At 37.4% G+C, this 23,929-nt stretch overlaps 1 protein-coding gene across 1 annotated transcript in view; it reads right to left on the reverse strand.

The window, feature by feature from the left end:
• exoc4 (exocyst complex component 4) overlaps nt 1-23,929 on the reverse strand; it is a 208,744-nt gene that overhangs the window by 131,621 nt on the left and 53,194 nt on the right. The window contains exons 9-10 of the mRNA XM_080421608.1: nt 4,987-5,129; nt 3,634-3,722 (exon numbers count right to left, since the gene is read on the reverse strand). Coding sequence (XP_080277734.1) covers nt 3,634-3,722; nt 4,987-5,129 — 232 coding nt within the window. The remainder of the gene's footprint in view (nt 1-3,633; nt 3,723-4,986; nt 5,130-23,929) is intronic.

Below are 23,929 nucleotides of genomic sequence, written 5' to 3' on the forward strand. Positions count from 1 at the left end.
GTGTGTGTGTGTGTGTGTGTGTGTGTGTGTGTGTGTGTGTGTGTGTGTGTGTGTGTGTGTGTGTGTGTGTGTGTGTGTGTGTGTGTGTGTGTGTGTGTGTGTGTGTGTGACACACACAGTGGTGTCGTGTGGGCCCGCCACACAGAACCACCTGGGGAGAGGTGGTTTCCATTTGAAACGGTTCATAGTACATTCTTCTATCCTCCAGCTCGCTGCGCAAAATGGCCTCTCTGCACACTTCTCTATAGAGATGTACCGAATTCAGTGTTAATTTTGTCGACTAAAACTATAACTATAACTGTTAGTCTACTACCTTTTTTCACTCACAAAAACTGAATAAAAACTAAATAAAAGCTATGATGACTGAAAGTATGACTAAAAATAACAACAAAAATTAGTTTTTATTAGTCCCTCCCTAGGACTAGAGAAGAGATCCAATAGAATGAAGACAAGTCATGTTATGCTTGGTTGTGCACTGCTGCACGGATAAAAGCAGATCTACAAGCACACAACGTGTCGCAATATCTGCTTGTAGATCTGCTATTTTAGGCACTTAGCCGAGTATAAATCAGGCGCATAAATCAGACGCCATTATGGCCCACCAATAATAATAATTATAACAATACATTTTATTTATAACGCACTTTATATTCCCAACTAGGCTAAACTAAAGGGTGAAACTTAAAACCAGGTAAAAACAGGGCAAAGACAAAAAAAAAGGCCCAATACATTTCAGTTGACTAAAACAACTGTAGATTCAGCTGACATAAATCTAATGATATTTAGCGGACTTAAACTAAACTAAAACTAAAACATTTCAGATGACTAAAATATGACTAAAACTAAATTATTCAAAAGGCTATGACTAGAACTACATCAACATTTGCTGGTCAGTCCTGTTTTTAAGAGTTGCACAGTCTATTCTTGGCTATAGTGGTGGACAGTGGCGGAAGAAGTACTCAAATGTTTTACTTAAGCAAAAGTATCAATACTGCAATGTAGAGGTAGTCTGTTACAAGTAAAAGTCAGGCATTCTAAATTTACTTCAGTAAAAGTACAAAAGTATTGGTATCAAAATGGACTTAAAGTAACAAAAGTAAAAGTGCCAAAATGTTTGAAAATAGCAGATCTACAAGCTCACAACGTGTCGCGATGCAACGCGTTTTGAGCTTGTAGATAGGCTATTTTCAAATAGCCTAGGTATAAAATAGGGCTAAAGTGGTTAATGTATGTTTTATCATTTATATCTGCAAAGTAACTAAAGTTTTCAAATAATTGTAGTTGAGTAAAAGTACAATATTTGCCTCTGAGATGTAGTGGAGTAGAAGTAAAAGTACTGATAATTGGAAATGCTCCAGTAAAGTAAAAGTATTTCAAAATTGTACGTAAGTACATTTACTTGAGTAAATGTACTTAATTACTTTACACCACTGGTGGTGGTGGACAACATAGCCCTGTGCTTTGCCAATGTAGAGAAACAAAACACACACTGTCACAGAGTTGAAAAAGATAAAACAAAGAAACAAGAACAACACTAATTGCTTTTGCTGTAAGCTCTGGGACTTCTGCCTGACAACTCCATCCAGAACTTCACAAGGGAACATGTTTCATACGAGAGTCTGTGGATCTTAACGAGCTGATCCTCTTCTGTAGTTTTTAAGCTTCAAGTACTTTTGGAATCAAAGCAAAATGCATCCTCAAATGACCACTTGATAATGACAATGATTCCACTAGAATTCCACTGGCCTCATATCACACCTAATACCAACAGTTATGGTCCAAGTTTCCCCAAATATAATAGAATAATGAAAAAGACAGAAAACACTTTCCTACATTAATGAATGCATGGTCAGGGACCACATACGATGCCTTGCACGGACCACCGGTTGAAAACCTCTGTCCTAAAAACGAACGTGACAATGATATAGGAAATCGATCGAAGTTTGGAAGTCTTTGATTTGGCCGTTAGCTATCAGCCCTTTATGCACAGTTTGTAACCTAGGGCCTTCAACAGCCCTGCATTTTTACACTTTGGTGTATTTTATAGATGTGTTGGCAGGCCAGTCTGTTCAGAACAGATATACCTCCGTTTTGATTGGTTCACTCACAACCAAGGTTATGAGTTCAACATTAAAGTTGTACAATGCAAATTCACAACTAACGATTTTTAGCAACCTCTGCTGGTCACTACCGTCACTGCATACAATTTCCGTAGTCCTCGATTACCCAGAATTCCATTTGTTTTCACCGGAAGCCGGAAGCGTTTCAAAAAGCGATCTTTTAATTGTTTTATACTATCTACGGATCGTTTCTCTTAGCCAGTGGAGCATTAGTTACCATGAGCTGTGCTTTCTTTTTCTGTTCTTTTTCGATCTTCCAATCCTACATTCTCTTAAAATCAGCGTGAGGTTCCTTTTTGTTATTAGCGCGGTAGTTCCTGGCCAAACAGGAAACCGTTGCGGTAGTTCCTGGCCAAACAGGAAACCAGTGCATTTCCACCTCCGTTTTCCGGCCAGATGACGTCATTTCCCCGGGAAAGTCCCCCCCGTCCACGTTCAATAGAAAATATATAAATAAAAGCCTTCCGGGGGTGAAATTCATGGAGTGGGTGTTGTGAAACTTTTGCCACTCACAAAAGATATACAATTTAACTTTAGTTTTGTTGAAAACGTTACCTAGTATGCCTTTAACTCATTCACTGCCAGAACTTTTTTTTTTTGCGTTTGCCCACTGCCAGAGATTTTTAATTAAAAAAAAAAAGTACTCAGGAGCCGAGATACAAAATGTTTAAGTTTTAAGTTAACAAGGAAGTGGATGGGAGTCTAGATCTTCAACAAATCATATCTCCTTGGTCTTTGGGTTAAAAAACAAATAAATAAATAAGAAAAAAAAAAGTTAAAAGTCGTTTTAGTCGTTCTTGGCAGAGGGGGCTTAAAGGACAGAAGTCGTTTTAGTCGTTCTAGGCAGGGAATGAGTTAAAGATCCAATAATTATTACCATTTCAATTAAAAACAGTATTTGGAAGTTGTCTTGGTGTGCTCTGAGGGGAGGACAAGACAATGTAGAAATACATATCATCATGAACAGGAAAATACTGTGGTGTTAACCACTTAAAGGAGAATTCCAGACCACATTTTCCTTAAAATGTGTACAAAATTGTCATAACTCCATAACCAGAGCGGACGGTCCATGCTCTAGATCGCGTATTTAAATAGCCGACGTTCATAGTGACAGAACACTGTCCAAGGTGTTGGTCTTGAATGCGCCCCTCCGTACTGTTTACATTCTGACGTGACGGGTGAAATGTCGTCTCACGACGCTTCCGCAGGGGGCGCATTCAAGACCAACACCACGGGCAGTGTTCTGTCACTATGAACGTCAGATCTCACAACAACAAAAAGAGTGGAGTTATGATTTTTTTCTACTGTACCACTCATCCTCAGACATAATAATATCATATTAAGGTAAGAAAAACGTGGTCCGGAATTCTCCTTTAGGCCCCTATATACTTTGTCATATATGACAAATAGCAAAAATAGTAGATCTACAAGCTGAAGCTGTGCGACACCATTGTGCGATGAAGTACAAAATGCAGCCGAAGTCATTCATCTGGAGCAAAGGGAAAAGGTTTACCTTGCAGCTCTCCACTCTTGCTGTACAGCTCTCTCCTCTGTTCCCTCAGGTAGGCACTCATACTGATGGCGTGGGACGACGACTCGAACCTGCAACACGACGCGGGAGGAGGAGGAGGAGGAAGAGCCGGTCAGCACCAGTGCTGTTGCCGTAACACAACTCGTTTCTTGCGGTAACCAGTTACTTTTTCCAGGTCGGTAACGCCGTTACAGTTACTGACATTTGAATGGCCGCGTTGCTATTAGTTACTTCATGTGAAAACGTCGGATGACCTCAGAGGATTAACCCTTTAAGACCTGAGGCGATTCTTTAAAAAAATCTAAATCCTAACAGTTTTTTGAAAAAAATAAAATATATATTTTTTCACGATTTTTCAAAAATAGCAGATCTACAAGCTCGTAGCGCGGCACTCGGTGCCGCGCTATGAGCTTGTATATCTGCTATTTTTGAATAGCCAAAGACATCTTAAGTGACACAGATGCGTTCCGGGTCTCAATGGGTTAAAGATTTCTTATATGATCCGATCTCTACTCCCACACTAGTAGCCGTCCGTGAGATACAATGAATGGAGGTTGAGAGTTGTCATCTTGTTGTGCTGCAGCAACATCATTTTGAGAGCAGTAACTAGTGACTATAACTAGTGACTTTTTTACTAGTAACACAATACACAACACACAGACACAGCACCACACACACACACGGGTACAACACAAAACACAACCAGTGGTGTAGTGTAAAGTAACATAACATTTACTCAAGTACCGTACTTAAGTACACCCGGAGTGTTTCCAATGTCTATACTTTTACTTCTACTCCACTACATCTCAGAGGCAAATAATGTACTTTTACTCCACTACAATTATTTGAAAACTTAAGTTACTAGTTACTTTGCAGATATAAATAATTATTACATTATATTATATTCTAAACCTAGGCTATTTGAAAATAGCCTATCTACAAGCTCGCAACGCGTTGTGAGCTTGTAGATCTGCTATTTAAAAAAAATATGTACTTTTACTTTTGGTACTTTAAGTACATTTTGATACCAATACTTTTGTACTTTTACTCAAGTCAATTTTGAATTCCGGACTTTTACTTTTAACAGATCGTACTTCTACATTGCAGTATTGATACTTTTACTTATGTAAAACATTTAAGTACTTTTTCCACCACTGCAAAATACACACACACACACACACACACACAGCACACACACACACGGGTACAACACAAAACACCACACACACACACACACACACACACACACACACACACACACACACACACACAACACAGTAAAACAAACAACACAACTGTAGCAGGAAGCATTGAGGGGCAGACTGGGCTCCTTACTTGAAGAGGGACTGCTTGACGCGCTGGGGTCTCTTCTTGGCAAAGAAGGCGGCGAACTCACTGCCCGTACTGGCATAGTGCTGGGCAGAGGGCTCCGCCGCACTGCGGCTGTTCTTCACATCCAGGTAGTCCATGAGCAGAACCTACACCCCACACACACACACACACACACACACAGAGTTGTCAACATTCTAGGACGGCGGTTATGTGAATGCCATTCATTTTAACCCATTGAGACCGGGAAAGCATCTGTGTCATTTTTAGATCTCTTTGGCTATAAAAAAAATAGCAGATCTACAAGCTCGTAGCGCGGCACTCTAGATCAGCTATTTTTTTTTTTATCGTGAAAATTTGTACAAATCTTTGAATATATATGTTTTTTTAAAGGGAACATTTGTAGGGGGGACATCTGGGGGGATTCTAATGTCTTCTGAATCCTTTTCTATATCAGTGGTTCTCAACCTTTTTTCATGTCAAGGACCCCCCCAAAATTGTATTTGGCCGTGGTGGACCCCCATCTCAAAATATGTTGTTCCAGGGACCCCCCAAAAGCAAAGATTTGAGTTTAAAAATGTCGCTTAAAAAAAATGTTTTATATATATATATATATATATATATATATATATATATATATATATATATATATATATATATATTAGGGCATTAACGAATAGTGATTTATGGTATTCGAATTATTCGACCCGAAAGTATTCGAATAGTCGATTATTCGGTTTGATTATAAAAAATAAAAAAAAGTTTTTTTTTTTTTTTTTTTTTTTTTCAATTACATTGATGACTCGACTCAAGGAATGCGAGTTGACGTCACACCAGAGCTCACAGCTGCGTGTATGCTCTAGAAAAGCCACTAAAAAAAAGAAAATCTAAAAAAAAAAATGCTTTTTTTTTTTTTTTTTTTTTTTTTCCGAATAGTCGAATAGTGGTTTGATAGTCGAATAGTCGGTTTGATATTCGAATATTCGAATATTCGACTATTCTGTGAATGCCCTAATATATATATATATATATATATATATATATATATACACTTAAAGATTTACACACATTTTCAAAACATATTTTTGAATAGCCAAAGAAATCTAAAAATGACACAGATGCGTTCCCGACAGGGGTTGTCTCAGAGGCACCTGCCCGTCGGGCAAGTACAGGTCAAGTTCACCTTGCCCAAAAGGTCATGCCCACTTGCCCGAAAAGTTAATAAAATCCAATCCAATCGATAACTGCTGAGTGGCGACAGTCACTTTGAAAGTCTGAATGAGCACGACTGCTACTGCTAATTATATTGAATGAAGACGGTTGCTTTCCTATTCAAACGCACTTGCCCGTCGGGCAACCTGAAAGCAAACTCCCCTTGCCCTGACATTTCATTCACTTGCCAAGGGTAGTCGGGCAAACGTTAGTGTCAACCCCCTGCCCGAGATCTGCGTGTGTGTAATGAGGCGATATCCATGCGGACAGCGATCAAGGAAAATATTCCATGATTTCTCAAAAGTAGGTATAAACACTTGTTTTCGCTGGCACTGGGGTGACACTATTACACTTTTACTCTTGCAGTTAGAGTTAATAACCATCAGATAATATAATAATCATAATAATATTTAATAATCAGAATGTAGCAAACACATAATTAGAATTAACGAACGGTCACACAGACACAAGGAGGTCAACTTCAAAACCAAACTGGGGCAAAAAATAAATAAAAAGTTGAGACTTTAACAAAGAACCCAGTGACATAACTGGGTGATTTTGACGACCACCATAAAAACCATTTCCCTGATCTGTCTGCATGATGCACGATGGAATCCATCAAGTTCATATCACACTTCATAAAAATCTTATCCTCGTCTAACAATAGCCATGGAGGGACCAAGGCACATGCGTTAACGTTCCTTCCTCTCCTCTATCATTCTATCTCTCTGCTCTCTTCCCTCGCTTTATTTCATGCTCATTTTTCATAATCTTCCCTCTACTTCATCTCACTGACTGCCTATAATATTCTCTCTGTCTTCATGTGTCTGTCTCTTTCTCCTTCTCTCTCCCCCCCGACACGGTCGAGGCAGATGGCTGCCCAGCCTAGAGCCTCGGTCTGTCTGTTTCTTCCAGTTTAACCGTTTAAGACCGGGAATGCATTTTAAGATTTATTTGGCTATTCAAAAATAGCAGATATACAAGCTCATAGTGCGGCACCGAGTGCTATGAGCTTGTAGATCTGCTACTTTTGAAAAATAGTGAAAATGTGTGCAAATCTTTGAATATATACGTTTTAAAGCAAACATTTTTAACTCTGTTACAACTTCTGGGGGTCCTTGGAACAAAATATTTTGAGATGGGGGTCCACGGCCAAAAACATAAAAGAAAAAAAACTGTTAGAAGACATTTGTAGAATCCCCCAGAAGCAAAGATTTGAGTTACAAATGTTCGCTTTAAAAATTATATATTCAAAGATTTGCACACATTTTCACGATTTAAAAAAAAATAGCAGATCTACAAGCTCGAGCTTGTAGATCTGCTATTTTTGAATAGCCCAAAGAAATCTAAAAATGACACACAGATAAGTTCCCGGTCTTAATGGTTTAAGGGGAAGTTTTTCGTTGCCACTGTCGCAAAAATTGCTTGCTCAGGGTGGGACAATAATGTCTCTGCATTACATGTAAAGTGTCTTGAGAAAACTGATTTGACACTTTAATAAAACGTAATTGAATTGAAATGTCTGTCTGCGATGGAGCTTGCACAAAAAAAAACTTAATTTCCCCCACTTCTTTATACCTGTAAACCACATGACAATAAAGATGATTCTGAAAGATGATGCCAATACCTTTTTTTTTTTGTGAATGCAGGACTTTTACTTGTAACAGAGTATTTTCCAGATTGTGGTATTGCTACTTTTAATTAAGTTAAACCAATATAAATCCGAGTACTTCCTCCACCACTGGTGTGAATACATATCGTTGCTGTCGGGCAGAAACCTCTTATCTCCATATTCTAACTTTTGCTGTGTTTTTTTCCCGTAAATTAAAGCCCTACTTGATCGTACTACAGCGTCACACGAAAGCATCAAAAGTAGCAGATCTACAAGCTCAAAACGCGGCGGGCGCGAAGCTTGTAGATCTGCTACTTTTGCTATTTTTGAAAATTTGAATCCTGAAAAGTAACAGTTTCCCCCCGTCAGAGACGATATGTTCTAAATTAGCCTCTCATTTAGAACAGCTTCATCATGTTACCACCAGCAGGGCCATTTAGGAGCGGCCGGGCTTCTAATTCTGACCGGCAAAACGGGTCGGGCCGGCCCAGAGCGGCTCCGAGGTAATGGACGACCAGATGGACATCCATCCCGCCCCCTAATGATGTAATTAACGCCAGAGAGAGAGAGAGAGAGAGAGAGAGAGAGAGAGAGAGAGAGAGAGAGAGAGAGAGAGAGAGAGGAGCCGCAGCGCAGCGCGGGGGGAAGCCGTCACCATGCAGCAGCATGCGCTGGCGATCTGACGTGCGATCAAACTAACACGCACGTACACACACGTACGTACGTACGTACGTACGTACGTACGTACACACTACACCAGTGGTAAATGTGCAATATTTGCCTGAGATGTAGCGGAGTAGAAGTAAAAGTATTGAAAATTGGAAATGTTCCAGTTAAGTAAAAATATCAAAAAAATTGTGTTAAGTACAGTACTTGAGTAAATGCATGTAGTTACTTTACACCAGAGGTCTTCAACAGGGGGTCCGCGACCCCTAGGGGGTCCGTGGAGGTACTGCAGGGGGTCTGCGAAATTGTTGTTTGATTAAACAATATTTTTGTTTGAAAAAAAAAAACTTAAAAAAAAAATATCCCAAAATGTCAAATTGTCTTTAAACATAACATGAATCCATAGCAAACAGATAAATGGAGGCACAATGCACAATAACATGGTATGTTTATACATATTTTGTAGATAATCTTTATTTTGCACACCTACTGGGGCAGGTGCGTATAGGAGCAGGCAATATAAAACACAATTGTATACATACATATACAATATATGTGGTAGCCCCCCCTACCCTACGAGGTAGGGGGTCCCTGCTCCATCTCCCCATCAGTTTGGGGGTCCCTGGCCTGAAAAGGTTGAAGACCCCTGCTTTACACCACTGCACTACACACACACACAAAAATTATTGCCTTCAAATGGTCGTGCAAATATGCAACGCTACCTCAGTGTTACATATACACTCCTCGGCCACACAAAAAAAAATCTCACACACACACACACACACACACACACACACACACGTTGGTGTTACAATACTTGTGAACCCGAGTTATACTTGGGTGTGCGCCAGTGTCACACACTGTGGATCGGCAAGGTTGCATGATCACACACATAGGGGGTCCCCAGCAAAAACCCCTATATACAGTACATCAACTGTTTGAAAATAGCCAGATCTACACGTTGTGAGCTTGTAGGCAATTACATTAAAAAATGTTATGGGGGTTCTTGGCATAAAATTTGGGGCTTCTTGACTTGAAAATGTCTGAGAACCAAATGTCATGTTAATGTTAAACAGCATTAGGAAACAAGCCCAAATAAACTACTCTGTAGAAACAAGCCCCCTCCCAAAAAAAATCAACCCACAACTACCAATATATGTACAAGCGACGTTACTGAACTCCTTGTTAGTAGAATCCCCCTGACCCCCTCCCCCAACTTTCTTTGTAAATATACCTTATGATTCTTAGCTTTATTCCATTATGTTTTGTAGTATATTTTGTATTGTACTGTATTGTCTGTATTAGGACCACACTGAAAACAACCCCCTAGAGCCTTTTGTGTTATCTTTTTAGCATGACCTTTGACTTTACTACCGGTACTGTTAATACGCATGTTAATAAAGTATTCAATCAATCAATTAATCAAATCAAGCCCAAAGTTGCCTATAATAAGCGGATTTGGCAACACTGCTGGTCGTTCTGCTTGGCACTAGTGGAGCACTGCAGCTAATCCTGTCAGTGTGTTAATTGTGGGATCGCTAAAGCGATCACACTAATGTTATTGCCACTCTTTATTGTGGGATCGCTAAAGCGATCACACTAATGTTATTGCCACTATTTATTATTGTGGGATCGCTAAAGCGATCACACTACTGTTATTGTCAACACCGTTTTTTGACGGCTAACTAGTCCTTCATACTTTTAGCTACAAACTCCGTTCCAACTCTTCAACGTTCGGCCTACTCAGGACATGTCGGCTACCATTTGAATTTTTGAAATAATTTGTACTTTTAGAGATATTTCACTTTTTACTTCTAAAAAACTCCCATTCATTTCAATGGAGAAATTCATACTTTTAGATAGAAACTCCGTTCCAACTCTATAATGTTCAGCCTACTTAGGACATATTGGCTACCATTAGAATTTTTTGAAATAATTTGTACTTTTAGAGATATTTCACTTTTTAAATAGTAAAAATACTTAAAAGTTGATAAAAAGAGTAAAAATACTTAAAAGTTGTAAAAATTAGTAAAAGCTACTTTAAAGTAAATAAAGTGACTAAAAATACTTTAAAGTAAATACCTTGAGTAAAAATACTTAAGAGTACTTATATTGAGTAAAAATACTTAAAAGTACTCAAAATGAGTAAAAATACTTAAAAGTTGAAAAAAATAGTAAAAATACTTAAAAGTTGAAAAAAATAGTAAAAATACTTAAAAGTTGTAAAAATTAGTAAAAGCTACTTTAAAGTAAATAAAGTGACTAAAAATACTTTAAAGTAAGTACCTTGATTAAAAATACTTAAGAGTACTTATACTGAGTAAAAATACGTAAAAGTACTCAACATGAGTAAAAATACTTAAAAGTTGAAAAAAATAGTAAAAATACTTAAAAGTTGTAAAAATTAGTAAAAAATACTTTAAAGTAAATAAAGTGACTAAAAATAATTTAAAGTAAATACCCTTTAGAACCTTTCAAACCTTTAGAACCTCTTAAACCTTTCAAACCTCTTAAACCTTTCAAACCTTTCAAACCTTTCAAACCTTTAGAACCTTTCAAACCTTTAGAACCTCTTAAACCTTTCAAACCTTTAGAACCTCTTAAACCTTTCAAACCTTTCAAACCTTTAGAACCATTCAAAGCTTTAGAACCTTTAGAACCTTTCAAACCTTTAGAACCTCTTAAACCTTTCAAACCTTTCAAACCTCTTAAACCTTTCAAAACTTTAGAACCTTTAAAACCTTTAAAACCTTTCAAACCTTTAAACCTTTCAAACCTTTAACTCTACTAACACTATCAATACTCAATACCATCAACATTCTTAGCGATCCCACACTGTTTCTTCAGGAACAGTACCTTCTAGTTTATATACTATATTCCCGCCGTTTTTTGATGGCTAACTAGTCCTTCATACTTTTAGCTACAAACTCCGTTCCAACTCTTCAACGTTCGGCCTACTCAGGACATATCGGCTACCATTTGAATTTTTGAAATCATTTGTACTTTTAGAGATATTTCACTTTTTACTTCTAAAAAACTCCCATTCATTTCAATGGAGAAATTCATACTTTTAGCTAGAAACTCCGTTCCAACTCTATAACGTTCAGCCTACTTAGGACATATTGGCTACCATTAGAATTTTTTAAATAAGTTGTACTTTTAGAGATATTTCACTTTTTAAATAATAAAAATACTTAAAAGTTGATAAAAAGAGTAAAAATACTTAAAAGTTGTAAAAATTAGTAAAAGCTACTTTAAAGTAAATAAAGTGACTAAAAATACTTTAAAGTAAATACCTTGAGTAAAAATACTTAGGAGTACTTATATTGAGTAAAAATACTTAAAAGTACTCAAAATGAGTAAAAATACTTAAAAGTTGAAAAAAATAGTAAAAATACTTAAAAGTTGAAAAAAATAGTAAAAATACTTAAAAGTTGTAAAAATTAGTAAAACGCTACTTTAAAGTAAATAAAGTGACTAAAAATAATTTAAAGTAAATACCCTTTAGAACCTTTCAAACCTGTAGAACCTCTTAAACCTTTAGAACCTCTTAAACCTTTCAAACCTCTTAAACCTTTCAAACCTTTCAAACCTTTAGAACCTCTTAAACCTTTCAAACCTTTCAAACCTTTAGAACCTTTCAAACGTTTCAAACGTTTCAAACCTTTAGAACCTTTAGAACCTTTCAAACCTTTCAAACCTTTCAAACCTTTCAAACTTTTAGAACCTTTCAAACCTTTCAAACCCTTCAAACCCTTCAAACCTTTAGAACCTTTCAACCCTTTAGAACCTTTAGAAACTTTCAAACCTTTAGAACCTTTAGAACCTTTCAAACCTTCAACACTACTAACACTATCAATACTCAATACCAGCAACATTCTTAGCGATCCCACACTGTTTCTTCAGGAACAGTACCTTCTAGTTGTGGGATCGCTAAAGCGATCACACTACTGTTATTGTCAACACCGTTTTTTGACGGCTAACTAGTCCTTCATACTTTTAGCTACAAACTCCGTTCCAACTCTTCAACGTTCGGCCTACTCAGGACATGTCGGCTACCATTTGAATTTTTGAAATAATTTGTACTTTTAGAGATATTTAACTTTTTACTTCTAAAAAACTCCCATTCATTTCAATGGAGAAATTCATACTTTTAGATAGAAACTCCGTTCCAACTCTATAACGTTCAGCCTACTTAGGACATATTGGCTACCATTAGAATTTTTTGAAATAATTTGTACTTTTAGAGATATTTCACTTTTTAAATAGTAAAAATACTTAAAAGTTGTAAAAATTAGTAAAAGCTACTTTAAAGTAAATAAAGTGACTAAAAATACTTTAAAGTAAATACCTTGAGTAAAAATACTTAAGATTACTTATATTGAGTAAAAATACTTAAAAGTACTCAAAAGGAGTAAAAATACTTAAAAGTTGTAAAAAATAGTAAAAGCTACTTTAAAGTAAATAAAGTGACTAAAAATACTTTAAATTAAGTACCTTGATTAAAAATACTTAAGAGTACTTATACTGAGTAAAAATACTTAAAAGTACTCAACATGAGTAAAAATACTTAAAAGTTGTAAAAAATAGTAAAAATACTTAAAAGTTGTAAAAATTAGTAAAAAATACTTTAAAGTAAATAAAGTGACTAAAAATAATTTAAAGTAAATACCCTTTAGAACCTTTCAAACCTTTAGAACCTCTTAAACCTTTAGAACCTCTTAAACCTTTCAAACCTTTCAAACCTTTCAAACCTTTAGAACCTTTCAAACCTTTCAAACCTTTAGAACCTCTTAAACCTTTCAAACCTTTAGAACCTCTTAAACCTTTCAAACCTTTCAAACCTTTCAAACCTTTCAAACCTTTAGAACCATTCAAAGCTTTAGAACCTTTAGAACCTTTCAAACCTTTAGAACCTCTTAAACCTTTCAAACCTTTCAAACCTCTTAAACCTTTCAAACCTTTAGAACCTTTAAAAACTTTAGAACCTTTAAAACCTTTAAAACCTTTAAACCTTTCAAACCTTTAACTCTACTAACACTATCAATACTCAATACCATCAACATTCTTAGCGATCCCACACTGTTTCTTCAGGAACAGTACCTTCTAGTTATTATATACAAGTAAGACGCGCGAACGCGGTAAGCGAACGCGGTAAGCGAACGCAAAAAAAGAAAAAAAAGAATGAAAAAAAACATTTAAAAAAAAGTAACCAATAAAAAAAAATGTTTTTTTTTAAAAAAAAATCTGCGTTAACACATCCACCGCCAGAGGTTAATCTCATAATGTACTCACCAGTGCCAAGGTGTTTTTGTTGTTTTTTTGTTTTTTTCATGTCGCCATAGATCTTGTTAAAATCCTTAAGATTGAGCCGTGAACGGTCTGTTTACATCCGCGAGATCTCCCTGTATCTCCCAGTGAAGACCGCATGTCAAACGGACTTCCATGACTGTAGTTAGAGCGGATTACGTTAAACAGTGAAATGCGAGGAGAAAAAACTACAGGAAGAGAATTGAGTTTCAGTTTCGTCTGTAGAATGGGAGCGGGCGTGATCGTCGAAACCGGATCCCAAATAATTCTATTTCCTGTCATCAAACCGGAAACGGAAGTGGATCAAAAAAAATCCGAAAGTGCACCCGGACCGCGCATGCGCGAAAAGACCGCAGCCCGTAGGACTACGGGCTCGGCGCTTAACCGTTGGATTTAACGGCCCGTAGAACTACGGGCCCGGCGGTAAAGGTGTTAAAAGGAGCATCTTAGAAAAATACAAATTCACAAAAAAAAAACTTGGAATGTTTTTGAACAATTCAACAAAGTGTTTGAAGTGCCTGTTTCACCCACTTCCGGGGGGCGGAGCCAAAATCCGAGCCCGATGTATTTGTTCGTAGACCCCCACTTAGGGGGGGTAGAAAAAGTTTGGGAGCGATTCGGGCACTTTTCATTTAACATGGGGTTTCAATGGGGAGTTTTTAGGAGCCTTCTCCGGGGCGTGGCTTCCGGGGGAAGGGGCGGGCTTAAACGCAACCTTGACAGGTGTGTTCAGTTTTCAAAGACCTTTCATTTGATGTATGGTACGTGTAAATTGGACATTTACTTATCTCAGAGGAGCTGCACACAGGCAGTGCACACAGGCAGTGCACACGGAGACACAGACAGAGACACAACCCAAGCAGGGTTACATAGTAAGCTCCACTTGGTCGGAGGCGCGGCTTCGCCGCGCCTCCTCCCGCGTTCGCAACTATATTCCCACCGTTTTTTGATGGCTAACTAGTCCTTCATACTTTTAGCTACAAACTCCATTCCAACTCTACAACGTTCGGCCTACTTAGGACATATCGGCTACCATTTGAATTTTTGAAATCATTTGTACTTTTAGAGATATTTCACTTTTTACTTCTAAAAAACTCCCATTCATTTCAATGGAGAAATTCATACTTTTAGATAGAAACTCCGTTCCAACTCTATAACGTTCAGCCTACTTAGGACATATTGGCTACCATTTGAATTTTTGAAATAATTTGTACTTTTAGAGATATTTCACTTTTTAAATAGTAAAAATACTTAAAAGTTGATAAAAAAAAAGTACAAATACTTAAAAGTTGTAAAAATTAGTAAAAGCTACTTTAAAGTAAATAAAGTGACTAAAAATACTTTAAAGTAAATACCTTGAGTAAAAATACTTAAGAGTACTTATATTGAGTAAAAATACTTAAAAGTACTCAAAATGAGTAAAAATACTTAAAAGTTGAAAAAAATAGTAAAAATACTTAAAAGTTGTAAAAATTAGAAAAAAATACTTTAAAGTAAATAAAGTGACTAAAAATAATTTAAAGTAAATACCCTTTAGAACCGTTCAAACCTTTAGAACCTCTTAAACCTTTAGAACCTCTTAAACCTTTCAAACCTTTAGAACCTTTCAAACCTTTAGAACCTTTCAAACCTTTAGAACCTCTTAAACCTTTCAAACCTTTCAAACCTTTCAAACCTTTAGAACCTTTAGAACCTTTCAAACCTTTCAAACCTTTCAAACCTTTCAAACCTTTAGAACCTTTAGAACCTTTCAAACCTTTCAAACCTTTAGAACCTTTCAAACCTTTAGAACCTCTTAAACCTTTCAAACCTTTCAAACCTTTAGAACCTTTAGAACCTTTAGAACCTTTAGAACCTTTCAAACCTTTCAAACCTTTCAAACCTTTCAAACCTTTCAAACCTTTAGAACCTTTCAAACCTTTCAAACCTTTCAAACTTTTCAAACCTTTAGAACCTTTCAACCCTTTAGAACCTTTCAAACCTTTAGAACCTTTCAAACCTTCAACACTACTAACACTATCAATACTCAATACCAGCAACATTCTTAGCGATCCCACACTGTTTCTTCAGGAACAGTACCTTCTAGTTATTATTATATCTTCCCACCGTTTTTTGACGGCTAACTAGTCCTTCATACTTTTAGCTACAAACTCCGTTCCAACTCTACAACGTTCGGCCTACTTAGGACATATCGGCTACCATTTGAATTTTTGAAATCATTTGTACTTTTAGAGATATTTCACTTTTTACTTCTAAAAAACTCCTATTCATTTCAATGGGGAAATTCATACTTTTAGCTAGAAACTCCGTTCCAACTCTATAACGTTCAGCCTACTTAGGACATATTGGCTACCATTTGAATTTTTGAAATAATTTGTACTTTTAGAGATATTTCACTTTTTAAATAGTAAAAATACTTAAAAGTTGATAAAAAGAGTAAAAATACTTTTTAAGTTTAAAAATTAGTAAAAGCTACTTTAAAGTAAATAAAGTGACTAAAAATACTTTCAAGTAAATACCTTGAGTAAAAATACTTAAGAGTACTTATATTGAGTAAAAATACTTAAAAGTACTCAAAATGAGTAAAAATACTTAAAAGTTGAAAAAAATAGTAAAAATACTTAAAAGTTGATAAAAAGAGTACAAATACTTAAAAGTTGTAAGAATTAGTAAAAAATACTTTAAAGTAAATAAAGTGACTAAAAATAATTTAAAGTAAATACATTGAGTAACAATACTTAAGAGTACTTAAATTGAGTAAACATACCCAATTTAACCCAAAATAACAATACAAATACTTTAACACCTTTCAAACCTTTCGAACCTTTCAAACCTTTCACATCTTTCAAACCTTTAGAACCTTTAGAACATTTAGAACCTTTAGAACCTTTAGAACCTTTCAAACCTTTAGAACCTTTCAAACCTTTAGAACCTCTTAAACCTTTCAAACCTTTCAAACCTTTAGAACCTTTCAAACCTTTAGAACCTCTTAAACCTTTCAAACCTCTTAAACCTTTCAAACCTTTCAAACCTTTCAAACCTTTCAAACCTTTCAAACCTTTCCAACCTTTCAAACCTTTAGAACCTTTCAAAGCTTTAGAACCTTTCAAACCTTTCAAACCTTTCAAACCTTTAACTCTACTAACACTATCAATACTCAATACCATCAACATTCTTAGCGATCCCACACTGTTTCTTCAGGAACAGTACCTTCTAGTGACTAATGATAAGCTCAAGTTGTGACACCCCCGCTAACTGGCTAACTGGCTAGCTGATGCTCAGTCACACCTAATGAGATGCCAACGTGGGGCTGATGAAGAAGGGGCCTCGGCCTCTGGTTACACTGCATTAGCCCCACAGAGACACCGTGGACTCTGGAGGCAATTAACTGGACTGCTAGGACATGGGTGGGCAGAAGGAATGAAGGAAGCAAAGAAGGAAAGAGGAGAGATAGAAGATGGAGCACCTATGTATGCTGCATCGAAATAAAAGAGCTATAAGCTCACAACTTGTAGATGTTTTTGACTAGTAACTAAAGATTTCAAACTCATCTCCATATGTTTTTTTTTTTCATAAATCAATGCCACAACTTGATCACACTACAGCATCACACAGGAGCATCAAAAGTAGCAGATATACAGGTTTTGAGCTTGTAGATCTTCTTCTTTTTCAAGGTTTCCACCCGACAGAGACGATATGGTCCTATTCCATAAAACTTTACCACTGTCTAGAACTGAAAATATCTATGATTAAACTGTACAAGATCTCCACAAAAGCTTTAATAAACTGTCCCAAAGCTGGACGGCACTGACCACCACTTAATAGTATGTCCCTGTGACCTGTAAGTAGGCTGTATTTTGATTTATTGCCGGCCAGCTGCCGCCAATCAACATTATAAAAGGATTATTCTGAAGTGCCCGTTTTCGTGCGGTACCCTTTGATTGCTTGTTATTCCGAAGAAAATGTGTTCCAATAAACTAATGATGCAATCATGCATCATTAGTTACGCACGCAGCTGTAAGCGTACCAAATGTGATATTTATAAGACGAAGCTATTAGTCTATATTTAATTTTTACTAGTCGGTTATGCTCAAATCGCTTTCATTCCAAAATATGATGCTGTAACATATGTTGTTGGACCACGTTGCTAAATTCATTAAGACTTGATGTGGCCGTTTTCCTTTCATACCAGATGTCCGGTAAACTGCGATCCTTCCAAACATTCTGGCCTGCAGTTACATAGACCTAGTGTCGGATCTCTGTATTTTTATTTTTCATTTTTCATCCCGTGGGGGAAATTCTGTGCTGCCCACAGAAGAGCACGGAGGAGGGGGGTTACACAGTTAACGAAAAGTATTAAGAATAGCTTGTGACTAAATAATAACTACACTGGATCCATTGGAACTCAGGCTATTTTTATTTTTTTTAAATATATATATATAGGCTGTTTTATGTATTTTTGTATTAACCCATTTAGACCTGAGGCCGATTCTAAAAACGCCTTCTAAATCCTGACCTAAGTTTTCAGAAAAACTTCAAATATTTATTCAAACATTACAACAAATGTATGTTGCTATATACTGTACATAGCAACAGGGACCCCAAAAGGGGTTCCCGTCCTGAAAGGTATAGTTACAAATAGGGGTTCTCGCCCAAAATGGCATTTTATTTATCAACAATCAATAGCAACAACCAAAAAGAAGCCGATCACCAAGCCACGACGTGTCGCATCCGCAGCCAAATCCAGTCCATATCAATTTGAGGGTCCTTGACAAGGAAAATGTCTGAAAAACCACTGGGTCTACGACAGGAACACTATACCTGAGAACATGGACAGTCCCTCCCTGCTGGCACAGATACCATGTGTAAGCCCCCTAAACATAATTCCCATAATTGCTGCTGTGTTGCATTAAAAAAAAGCTGCACGTAGTTAATTACACATAACAGGAAGGGTTGCTTATGTCAGAGCTTTCCACTTTAACCCATTCAATCCGGTAACGCATACAGTACGTGCAAGTCTTTGAATATATATTTTTTGGGAAACAGCATTTTTAACTCAAATGTTTGCTTCTGGGGACGGGGACACACACAACATATTCCCTGGAACAACATATTTTGATGGGTGGAACCATCATACCCAAGATGATATGCATTTGGCCGCCGACCCCCATCTCAATATATTTTGTTCTAGGGACACCCAAAAGCAAAGATTTGAGTAAACAAAAAAAATTGCTGCTCTATAAGCTGCTATTCTTGAATAGCCAAAGTATAAAATAATGGTTACAGCAAAAAATATATCTAAAATGACACAGATGCGTTCCCGGATTGAAGGGGTTAAGCATGACGCTTAACTGGCCGAGCAGAATGTAGCAATACTAAATATTTAGCCCGCTTTATTTAGCGGAGCGCTGTTGCTTTCTTGGCTGCTGTAAGCAGGGATAAAAAGCTCCCATTTATAGTTGGCAGGGACGCTGTGATTGGTTTGGCTGTGATAATAACAAGGCACCGTCTCTGCCAGCTCTCTCTCTTTTTTTAATGAGGCAGCGTTATTGGCCACCAACTGTCCTTCCACCTTTTTTTCTTAATTTTTTTTACCCGACAGAACGAGTCTGGCGTGCGACGGATATTACTTAGGCAGCGAGCGAGCGGCTCGGCGACTGGCAGCATTTTATTTACCTTTGAGGCACAACATTATAGCGATGCGATGCACTCCATGAAGCACCCTGCTGAAAACACGCTTTTGTTCCACCAGACCCCAAACATCTAGAATGTTGATCGTGTCGCATTAATATGCCTCACACACACACACACACACACACACACACACACACACACACACACACACACACACACACACACACACACACACACACACACACACACACACACACACACACACACACACACACACACACACACACACACACACACACACACACACACACACACACAGCCTGTGGAATCTGGCCGTGTGTGGAATTTTCTTTTTTCTTGGCTTGGCTTGACTACACTATGTGTGTGTGTGTGTGTGTGTGTGTGTGTGTGTGTGTGTGTGTGTGTGTGTGTGTGTGTGTGTGTGAGATATAGATATATATATATACTGTATATATAGATATATATACTGTATATATAAGTATATATAACACAAAAATAGAAAACAATGACTTTATGTCATACATAAGCCTGGTAATTTAGGTAATTTAGGTGGTTAGTTTAAGTTTTAACTGTGACAATTTACTGTTTCTGATCTTTCAGAATCTTGCCCCTGGACAAACACTCCATATAAAAAAATTAATTAAAAAAACTAACAGTAAATTAACTAAAAATAAACTAGCAAACCTGCTTTAAAACTAATAAAAGACAAAGTGTTCCTGAATAAATAAATAGTCAAAACAAAACAGTAAATAATAAAAAACGAATGAAAAGTGCAAAGCAATAATCATAGAGCACCGGAATCTGACATCACCGCCACTAGGGGGCGCTATCCCCTTTGGTCAAGGCATAATTGTTTGTGCTGGATTTACCATAAGGCAAATCTTAGATCGAGTCATATAAGAACTGTGCTCCAGAAATAAATAAAAAATCACACCCTGGCGATTTTACTCATATGGATATGAGGCATCGACTGACGGTGGAAAAAGTACTAATTTATCCAAAGAGTAAGAAAGTATTCAGTAGTGGTTGTGACGTCAGGACTTGGGTACTCTATAAGATCGGTTCTCAAAGTGGGGTCCGGGGACCCCCAGGGGTCCTTGGGGGGATACCAGGAGGTCCCCAGCAAAATTAGTTAATAAGGCATCACAACCATTTTAACCCCTGTTGTACACTTTGGCTATTCAAAAATAGCAGATCTACAAGCTTGTATATCTGCTATTTTTGAAAATCATGAAAATGGGTGCAAATCTTTGCAGGTATATATATTTTTGAAGCGAACATTTGTAACTCAAATCTTTGCTTCGGGGGGAGACGGGGGCTTCTCCAGTGACCCCTGACAAACTGGCCTTGTGCAGTGAACACGCACTGACCGAGCAGTGACCGCACGGACATGTCACTGTCACACCGCATCACGACAATCGGTTGCGTAAAAAAATTACTCACTTTTTTTTACTTAAGTAAAAGTATCAATAGTGCTACTGTATTTAGAAATGCTCTGTTACAAGTAAAAGTCCGGAACTCTAAATTTACTTGAGTAAAAGTACAAAAGTATAGGTATCAAAATGTGCTTACAACACCAAAAGTAGAAAGTACTCATTATGCAGAAGTTCCCATTGTCACAAGTTTTCAAATGTATAAAATCTATACAAATCTTTTGAAAATAGCAGATCTACAAGCTCATAGTGCGGCGCTTGTAGATCTACTATATTTCAAAAATCTTGAACATTATTAACACGAATCTTTGCTTCTGGGGGTCCCTGGCACGACATATTTTCAGATTGGGGGTCCGCGGCCGAATATTTATGAATTTGGGGGTCCTTGACGTGAAAAAAAGTTTGAGAACAATGCGCTAGAGTTCATGAGGTAAAAATATAATTATGCGATTAAAATTAAAACGTTTAGATGGCTTCTCTGTGCTTTAATTAGCCGTCGAGACTGGACATGAAATGTGTTTATTTTTGGTGCAGTGGTCCTTAGCCCATTAAGACAGGGAACGCACCGGTGTAACCACTTTAACCATTATTGTATACTTTAGCTATTCAAAAATAGCAGATATGCTATGAGCTTGTAGATCTGCTATTTTTGAAAATTCGTTTTTTTTTTGCAACACTTTGAATATATATATATTTTTAAAGCAAACATTTTTAACTCAAATCTTTGCTTCTGGGGGTCACTGGAACAACATATTTTCAGATGGGGGTCCGCGGCCAAAAACGTATGGTTGACATGAAAAAGTTTGAGAACCACTGATATTATAGCAATATAAGTTTTTTCAAAAAGACATTTAGAAGACATTTGTAGAATCCCCAGAAGCAAAGATTTTAGTTAAAAATGTTCGCTTAAAAAAATATACATATTCAAAGATTTGCACACATTTTCATGATTTTTCAAAAAAAAAATGCCAAAGAAATCTGAAAATGACACACAGAGGCATTCCCGGTCTAAATGGGTTAGAGGGGACAGCGGGTTACAAATCAATATTGGCGGATGTCTGAACGACAAGACCGCACGATGGTGAAAAAAGGGCAGCGGCCGTAAAGAGCAACACGACGGCAAATAGCTCTTCACACCAGATAATAAGACCGAGCCGACGACATCATATCGACTCGTGGCGTGCGTATGCGGGAGCGTGCGTGTGTGTGTGTTTGTGTGTGTGTGTGTGTGGTGTGCATTCATGCATGTGTTTGAGAGCACAAGGACACGTGGCTTAGTGGCGAGTGAAAGTGAGAGATTGCCAGAGTGTGGACTGTTAACCCATTAAAGGTTCCGATTATAAATTTTTTTCTCGAAAATTTCTTCTAAATCCTGACAGTTTTCTGAAAAACTTACGTTGCTGTATTAGTGGTTCAACTTTGTCATGTCAAGAACCTCCACAATTATATCTATTTGGCCGCCGAACCCCGTCGGAAAATGTTTTGTTCCAAGGACCCCCAGAAGCAAAGATTTGAGTTAAAAATGTTTGCTTAAAAAATGTATATATTCAAAGATTTTCACGCATTTTCACGATTTTTCAAAAATAGCAGATCTACAAGCTCATAGCGCGGCACTATGAGCTTGTATATCTGCTATTTTTGAATAGCCAAAGTATAAAATAATGGTCTAAGTGGTCACACAGATGCGTTCCCGGTTTGAACGGGTTAATGCAATTTAACGCGTGCATGTGCGCGCGCACGAGTGCGCGTGTGCGCGTGTGTACACGTGCAAGACTGACACATGTCTTCCTCAAGGGCTCCCCTGACAAAGGCAATTATTTCCAGCACAACTGTTCAATCTAATTCTGTTGAAGCGAGCAAACAACCCCCTCTCTCAGTCACTCTGGGTCTGGTCCCAAAGTTAAATCAGCCCAGTGGGCCGGGTGTGTTTGGATCCATTTTACCCAAGGGAACACGCTTCATAGTTTAGTGCCACTCGCAAAGTAACGAGATGTTCTGATGAGTCACCGTGCCGGAAGAGCAAAAGGAGGGTGTGTGTGTGTGTGTGTGTGTGTGTCCGATAATATCAAGGGCCCAGCGTCCGCCTTTGAAATTGAGTCTATATAGGAAGTGACTGGTTCATATGAATGGCCTGTGCCGAACTTTAGACTTGATTTTATTACCTTGACAAACATTGTCATAAAATACTATATGCTTCCAGTCGCTAGTTTAAAGCCTTCTTTCAATCACCATGATATGCTTTTTTTGGTAAATTATGGTCCCATTCATTTAAAAATTGATGATAAAAGGAGGGTATGCTGTAGGAGGGGCGTGGCTACCTTGTTGATGTTTTGATTGACAAGCTACACAACCAATAGCATTCATTCCCCACCCCCTGCTCTGGTCCCAACCATTTGCATTCATTTCCGTGTGCATCGGATATGACGCGATGTAGAAAGATGGCGGATTTGAAATTGCTGAAAAATAGGCTTCATTTACGGCCTGTATAGTCTATGGGCGTAATGCTGTCCATTTCTTGTTTACAGTCTATGATAATACGCAGCAAAGTGTCCACATGTTCCATTCTCTCCGTTGGGTGCTAAGGTTGGGTGCCGGCAAACAGGAAGGAACCGGATCCAACATTGAGGAATCCAGAATCGGTTCCATTACATTTGGAACTGTTTCCCGGAACCAGGTTTTATCACACTGTCTGTCAGAGCTGGTAATGTGGCCTTACTTCACGTCTGATATACAATTACAATACCAGTGGTTTTCAAACACTCTCAGAGTTATAGATGTGTAAGGGTCCATTTGGAACCTCCTATAGGAATCGTTAAAGGGCAGCATTAACTCTCTCAGTTCCAAGCCACGAGTTATCCCGAGTTTTTTCTGAATGCCCTCAGTGCCAGAACGAGTTATCCCGAGTAAAAAAAAAAGAAAAAAAAGTATATATATATATATACACATATATATATTTGTTTTAACACATTAACTGCCAGAGGTATTTTCATATTTTTTTAGCCAGTGCCAGAGTTTTTCATTGGAAAAAAAAAAGTACTCAGGAGCCTAAATACAGCATTTT

The sequence above is a fragment of the Gymnoscopelus braueri genome (genome assembly GCF_963280865.1).
Source record: "Gymnoscopelus braueri genome assembly, chromosome: 23".
In the NCBI taxonomy this organism is placed as follows: Eukaryota; Metazoa; Chordata; class Actinopteri; order Myctophiformes; family Myctophidae; genus Gymnoscopelus; species Gymnoscopelus braueri.